Source organism: Aquarana catesbeiana, linkage group LG03 (assembly GCF_042186555.1).
Source record: "Aquarana catesbeiana isolate 2022-GZ linkage group LG03, ASM4218655v1, whole genome shotgun sequence".
Taxonomy (NCBI): domain Eukaryota; kingdom Metazoa; phylum Chordata; class Amphibia; order Anura; family Ranidae; genus Aquarana; species Aquarana catesbeiana.
In genome coordinates this window covers 620,483,472-620,490,289 of record NC_133326.1, presented here as the reverse complement: position 1 = coordinate 620,490,289, position 6,818 = coordinate 620,483,472, and the positions used below count along the sequence as shown (strand labels likewise).

The 6,818-nt window shown below is 36.5% G+C and overlaps 1 protein-coding gene across 1 annotated transcript; it reads left to right on the top strand.

Annotated features, from left to right (window-relative positions):
* The first annotated feature begins 1,620 nt into the window (after window positions 1–1,620).
* On the top strand, window positions 1,621–3,884 carry LOC141134685 (nodal homolog 2-A-like). Its single transcript, XM_073624129.1, has 3 exons — window positions 1,621–1,906; window positions 2,432–3,153; window positions 3,732–3,884. Exons 1-3 carry the CDS (start codon window positions 1,621–1,623, stop codon window positions 3,882–3,884), a joined length of 1,161 nt encoding a protein of 386 aa, XP_073480230.1.
* Window positions 3,885–6,818: the final 2,934 nt, after the last annotated feature.

Below are 6,818 nucleotides of genomic sequence, written 5' to 3'. Positions count from 1 at the left end.
GCTATATCTATATGTAGGTTTGCCATAATTATTTATAACATTAAATGTATAATCGTAAAAGTATACATAGTTTATAAAATGAATGATTACACTTTAAATGTCTTTTAAACACTTTTTATATTGATAGAAACTGTTGAATCAAATTCCATATTATAAAACAATTTTAGAATTGCATACATTTATATATATATTATTTTGCAATGTTATATAAAGCCCTATAATATTCCATAAAGCAGGTTTGCCAAAAGTATCAAACTAATATGTCAAATGATAAAGTAATTATATGGGTCATGTATTGATGCTTTGCATATACATAGGCTTTTCATATTGCATACTAGTCTACAAATAAACTATTAGAGCTAATAAATAGTTCATTGTAATTATTTATGATGTCTCAAATGGTTATTCTTCTTTACAAATTGAGTCTATATGATAGTATACTGGTTATTCTAACCATATGTGAATAATTTCTATCACTGAAATTGTTATTAAGTTAATCATTAGAATTTGTGGCAGGGGATTTTTTTGTACCCTGCTATTTCAATTCATAAAGAAAATGTGGATTTTCATGATATTTAATTGCAGTTTAATATTTGTAGATCATGCAAAAAAAAAAACATATACAGTATAGTTTATAGTTTAAATAGTTTATAGTTAAAATCTCAAAATGCTATCATGTGGTCAATTAGGAGAGCACATGTCAGTCAATACAAGCCAAATGATAAATTGGCAATATGTTTCAAACATCGAGTTGTTTATGGTATATGATAAATAAGTGATTATTGTTAGTATTGTATGTACTGTATATATAAAAAAAACAAACATATAAATTAAAATAGAATAAGAAAATTCTTAGTAAACATTACCTGGTAGCATTAGGTCCCCAATTATATACTTATAATCAATAGCCATTATTTATTATTATATCTGAATGTAAAAAAAAATATTTAAATGTGATATATGGGTAGTATGCTTTAAATAACCTAACATACTTCAGGATACTATGCTTAAAAGCAATGTCTTACATACTCAAAATTAAAATGCTACCAAACATACACTTGTCCCCGTCACTTAAAGAAAACAGAATATAATATAGTATAATACAATATAATACTTTTCTTCTGTTACTCAAAACAAATAATAATATACAATAATTACAATCCATTACAATAATTTGCTGTTATTTCTATAATTGGAATTATATTGTTCACTAAAGGCAAAAATATTTCAGAAATATATTTTGTGTAAATGTAAACGTGTATAAATATATTACTGACAAAGTTTCAGTTTCTACATTAAAATAATATAATAGTTTCTGTTCACTTGATACTGTCAAAAGATTTTCATACCTCATTTAAATAATGCATATTTAGCTCATAGGATTTTGAGCATGTGTTACTAACATGAAAGGATGACTTTATACCTGACAGTTACCTTGATAGTCTTTGATGTTGAGGTCAATGACATCAAAGGTCACAGGTGTGAACATGGGACCTATTCATCCAACCATATAAAAAAAATGAAGGAATCATAAGGACTTCACTTCAGGCTTGCAGATCTTCTGATGAACATCTCCTAAACATTACAAGTCAAGAGAGGGTACAGGAAATCTGAGAAGAAATGACCTGGATGAATGTCATTCTCTACCTCACAACCATCTCCATGGTCCAGGGATTGCCAGCCTTTATGCAAGAAAACCAAAAAAGAATTCCTCTTCAACAATCTAACCATGGATTAAGAACTTCAAGCAGTCTTGATGGACAGGCATACTCTCCAAATAAGAAGTACTCACCATTTATGATGCAGCTCTATCAGAGCCTCATTATGGGGAATGACACAGGTCTGTCCAGCCTGGAGCATTCCATCCTTCAAGATTCAGATACTGTCCTAAGACTTACTGCCAAAGGTAAATACGGAACTCTATATTTTCCCATATAACAATGTAACATGCTGCTTTATTTATTACCTAAATGTAATGATAATTTTATTATTGATGGGCTAGATTATCTTCCACAGAGAAGGGCAAGAACACTTTTTGTGTCAGGCATTTTAATTAAGGGCAATTTATTTCTTATAGCTGATTCTCTAACAGTGATAAAACTAACTTAAAAGTATGTGCTTTTGTAGTTTTAGTCTTCCCTTTAACACTCCTGACATGCCTCATATATGACAGATTTGCCTTAGCAGTTTCACATACATCGCCTACTGCCTAAAGATTTATTTTAAATAGTAAACATCATTTTAAAGAATATTGCTTTATATAACAATATTTTTTTTTTATATATGTATTATTTATTTATTTAATACTATTTATTTATTTATATATTTATTAATATATTTTAACCATAGATTCATATATTGTAAAAACGAAGTATGTCTTTTTATAATTAGATTGATTTTTATGTCATGTTTTTTGTTCTTTCTTCCCCAGGATGCACCAAGATGGACAATCATCGATCACTCTACTTTGACATGTCCTCTCTCTCAAGCAGTAATGAGATTCAATTGGCAGAGTTTAGGATTCAACTTTCTCCTACAGAGAAAACACAAGATATGATACTGCATATTTACCACAGCGAACAAGGTTCCAAGAGATTGCTTCTGCAGTCTTTTCACATTGATTCCTCTGTAACAATGGGTGACTCCTGGAAAGTGTTTACCCTCACTAAAATTTTGAATGCTTATCTCAACCTTCGTCAAACTTCATATTATGATGATATCATGGGGGGTGGAACCTCATCTCAGAAGGATCATGAGAACGGTTGCACAGACATATCTACTGACAGAGTTTTATTGATAGTGTTCACAAAGGACAACCCTTCTGCTAAAGTCAATGGATATCCCAACCTCATCCAAACAGTGGAGTCTTCTAAATATGTGATGTCACCAGAAGTCAAAAGTGAACAAGGTATCAAAAGGCACAGGAAGAACAGAAATACAAAAGACAGCATCATAATGAACCACTTTCCATCCAGAACCGTGGAGGATGGAAAACCCTTGTGTCAAAGGGTTGATATGATGGTGGACTTTGAGAAGTTCGGGTGGGGAAATCTGATTATCCACCCGAAGAATTTCAATGCCTACAGATGTGAAGGAGCCTGCCCCATTCCCCTAAGTGAGCCCTTCAAACCAACCAACCATGCTTACATTATGGTAAGTGTCATTTTTTTTTACTGATAATTGTCTTTGCCTTTTTCAAGTATTCTTTAATATTTGGTGCTATTCAGTATTTCGTAATAATGGGTGCCATTAGACAGACAGCATTGGAGGAATATTACATATTGCATGTAACTTTTATTATGGGTTTATAGGTCTTTATGGATCCTTAGAGGAGTGTCAACTAGCCTGACTCCTTAGGGCAGGCATGTCAAACTCAAAAATGTGGAGTCCAAATCTGGATATACTCTATAAAGGGCAGCATTTTATGGAATTTCTCTTACAGTTATGTTTAGGCATCAGCATGGCAATTAAAAAGCCTTGTTTTTTTAATGTAATTCACCTTACAGTAAACCAATGCTATGTTCAATTGTAATCCTCATATTGGCTGAGGGCCATAAGAAAGATGTAGATGAGATGCATGAAGCCCAACCAGTTTGACATGTCTAATTTAGAGGAATGTTAGATGTATCAATTGTATATTGCTGTGCTAAATATGTGGATTGTTTGATGTGTGCATCATCATTTTCTGGTAGATTTGTAAACTAACAAATATCTATTTTTTTGTTTTACAGAGTTTGCTGAAGCTATTCAATTCAGATAAAGTTGAATGTGCCTCCTGTGCCCCAGTGAAAATGAGACCTTTGTCTATGCTGATGAATGACAATGGAGATGTGGTAATGAAACACCACGAAGATATGATTGTAGAAGAATGTGGATGTCATTGAGGAACTGCTAAAACATATGTCACAAGTATTGAAAAGATGCAAAGTAAGCAGTGACTTTAAAGGAATAATGGCACTTTGCAGTGTCTGGTGAAAGGCCTGCTGAACTCTCTGCTTTAAGTTAAAAAGAGTTCAAAAGCTAAAAACTGGAGCCAGAGGAAGAAAAGAAACTTCCATTGCTGGCCTACATTATTGCAATGAACTGCAGATACAACCTGGTTTATAAAGGGCAAATACTTTTTTTAAATATTTATATTTTTTTATTGCCTAAAATGTATTTTGTAGTTTACAGTGCAGTCATTGTATGATTATTATCCATTAAAATATAATGAATAAAATACATCTGTTTCATTTTCTTTATTGTTTGATAGCACTAATTGAACAATGGGAATATGGAGCTGGAGCTTTCCAGTAGAGCCCCTAAAATGTTTTAGATAAGACTTGTGCAGAAAATGGTGGATTTTGACTTTAATACACAGACTTAAGTAGTCCTTGTATACAACTTAATGAAGTGCAGGCAAAAAAACATTTAGAATTAAACAAATATTTTAAATGCTTCGTTGCAGTGTTTTCTATTTCCAATGTTTTTTTGATTTGCATTGTTCTTGAACTTGCTGGAATGGCCTAGATCTTTTGGAGGAGAGAAAAGGGCTTTGAATCTGTATTGTACAAGCTTTACATTCAAAAGATTAGATGCTGTATGATGCAACTGAATTAGAAAATAATATTGCTAAATTGCTGAAGTTAATCTTAGAGCTATGTAGTGCATACATATGCAAGATAAAACATCAATAATATTGATAGTAAGAATTAATTATAAAGAGCTTCAAGTATTGAATTGGATAGCCTTAGTATAATATATATATTCATCAATTTGGACAGGGGTCAGCAACCTTTTTCCACTTAAGGGCCGGCATTCAATGTATGTGAATGCGTGGATGGTGGAGGGCCACATTCACCTGCTAATAAATGAAGATAATAATAATCCTAACATAGTAATAATACCAGTACAGGTTTACCTCACTTTAAGGTGCTTCACTAATAAAAAGCCAGTTGACTCTGAGGGATCATGTGGCTGGGGATTCAGATTTTACTGCCCCCTCCCCCATCCTGGTACCCAAGGGTGGCTGACACCAGCCCTGCCAGTCAGCATGGTCTGGAGATGGGGTTCCTGTCCCTAGGGAAAATGGGGTTCCTGCCCTTAGGGTAGATGGGGTCCCCATTACTAGAGGAGATAGGTCCCCGTCCCCAGGGGTGATGGGGTCCTGTCCCCAAGTGAGAAGGGGTCCCTGTCCCCAGGGGTGATGGAGTCCCTGTCCCCAAGTGAGAGGGGTCCCTTTCCCCAGGGGAAAAGGGGTCCCTGTCTCCAGGGGAGATGGGGTCCCTGTCCCTAGGGAAATGGGGTCCCCAGGGGGAGGGGTTCTCTGTTACTAGGGGAGATGGGGGCCCCATTACCAGGGTAATGGGGTCACATCCCCAGGAGAGAAGGGGTCCCTGTCCCCAGGGGAGAAGGGGACCCTGTCCCCAAGTGAGAGGAGTCCCTGTCCACAGGGTAGAAGGAGTTCCTGTCCCCAGGTGAGAAGGGGCCCCTGTCCCCAGGGGAGAAGATGTCCCTGTCCCCAGGGGTGATGGTGTCCCTGTCTCCTGCCCCCACTGTAGTGTCCTCTTACCCCCTGCACCCAACCCCACCCCACCCCCATACAAAAACACACTGTGTAGGTAGAACTCTCCTACCTTACACACATGTGCAGCAGAGCAGAGATCGGCATCACAGGTCTGGATTAGTGTGGGAACTGCTGAAGTTAACTTTTTACATTAACAGGCTAGTGATTGGTTGCTACGATCGCCTGGAAACCAATCACCTGCTGTTTAACGAAAAAAGTTAACTCCAGCGGTTCCTGCCCCATCCAGCCCTGTGATACCAGCCACTCGCTGCTGTCCAATGAAGAGGACAGTGGCAAAAATCTCCGTGGCCTGGGTGCCAGTGAATTACTCATGGCCCTGACAGGCTGGACATTAAATGGTGGTGGGCCGGGTGCGGCCCGTGGGTTGCTGACCCCTGCTTTAGGAGATACTTGGAAAAAAAAGTATTGTGCTTTGCCTAAAGTGCAGTGGTATTCATAGATTAAGTTTGATTTGTTAAAATGAGAATGTATGTTTTTATAATAACATGGGTTTGTCATTTTCTAGCTCACATACTTTTAAAGAAAATATTTAATATAAACTGGTGTTAACGTTACCTAATATCTGTAATTCCTCAACATTATTGTTATTATACAGTATATAAATAGCACCAACAGTTCACGCAGCGATTTACAAAATAAGGACAGACAGTATATATACAATTTAAAGCGGACATTCAGTAATTTTGTCAACTTTCCATGTATTAAATCTTCTGCCCTTGTTGTTTTAATGTTGGATAGTAAAAAAAAGATTCTGCCAGTAAAATCCTTATACAGCCCACTTCATGTTTCTTGTCTGGTAAAAAGCCTAGGCTTATGACATCATGAACAGCTCTCTCTCTAACTCTCGTGAGAGTTTGCCAGGAAGGGAGGGGGGATGAGTCATAGGAGGGCTAATGAGAGCTGTAGAGCTGGAGGTGTGCCTCTGTGTGTCTATGTAAATCCAGGAAGTTAACAGGCAGCAGCTTTAGCTGCCCACAGTTAAAATGGTTGCAGCCAGACTCGGTGGAGGGAGATTTCTGCAGCATATTTGGCAAGTACAGAATCACAGTATATATGAAATAATATGCAAAGTGGTTGGAGGGAAGCTTCAGAATGGCAAAGATGTTTGTATTACAAATTATGTGAGCAGAGTGCAGTTCCTCTTGTATACAGAAGGAATCAGAGGGCCCTGAATAACAGAAGAAGTGCAAATTGTATTATTGACACTGGTAATATTTGATATTGGGATCATTAATATGAAAGGTGGGAGGTG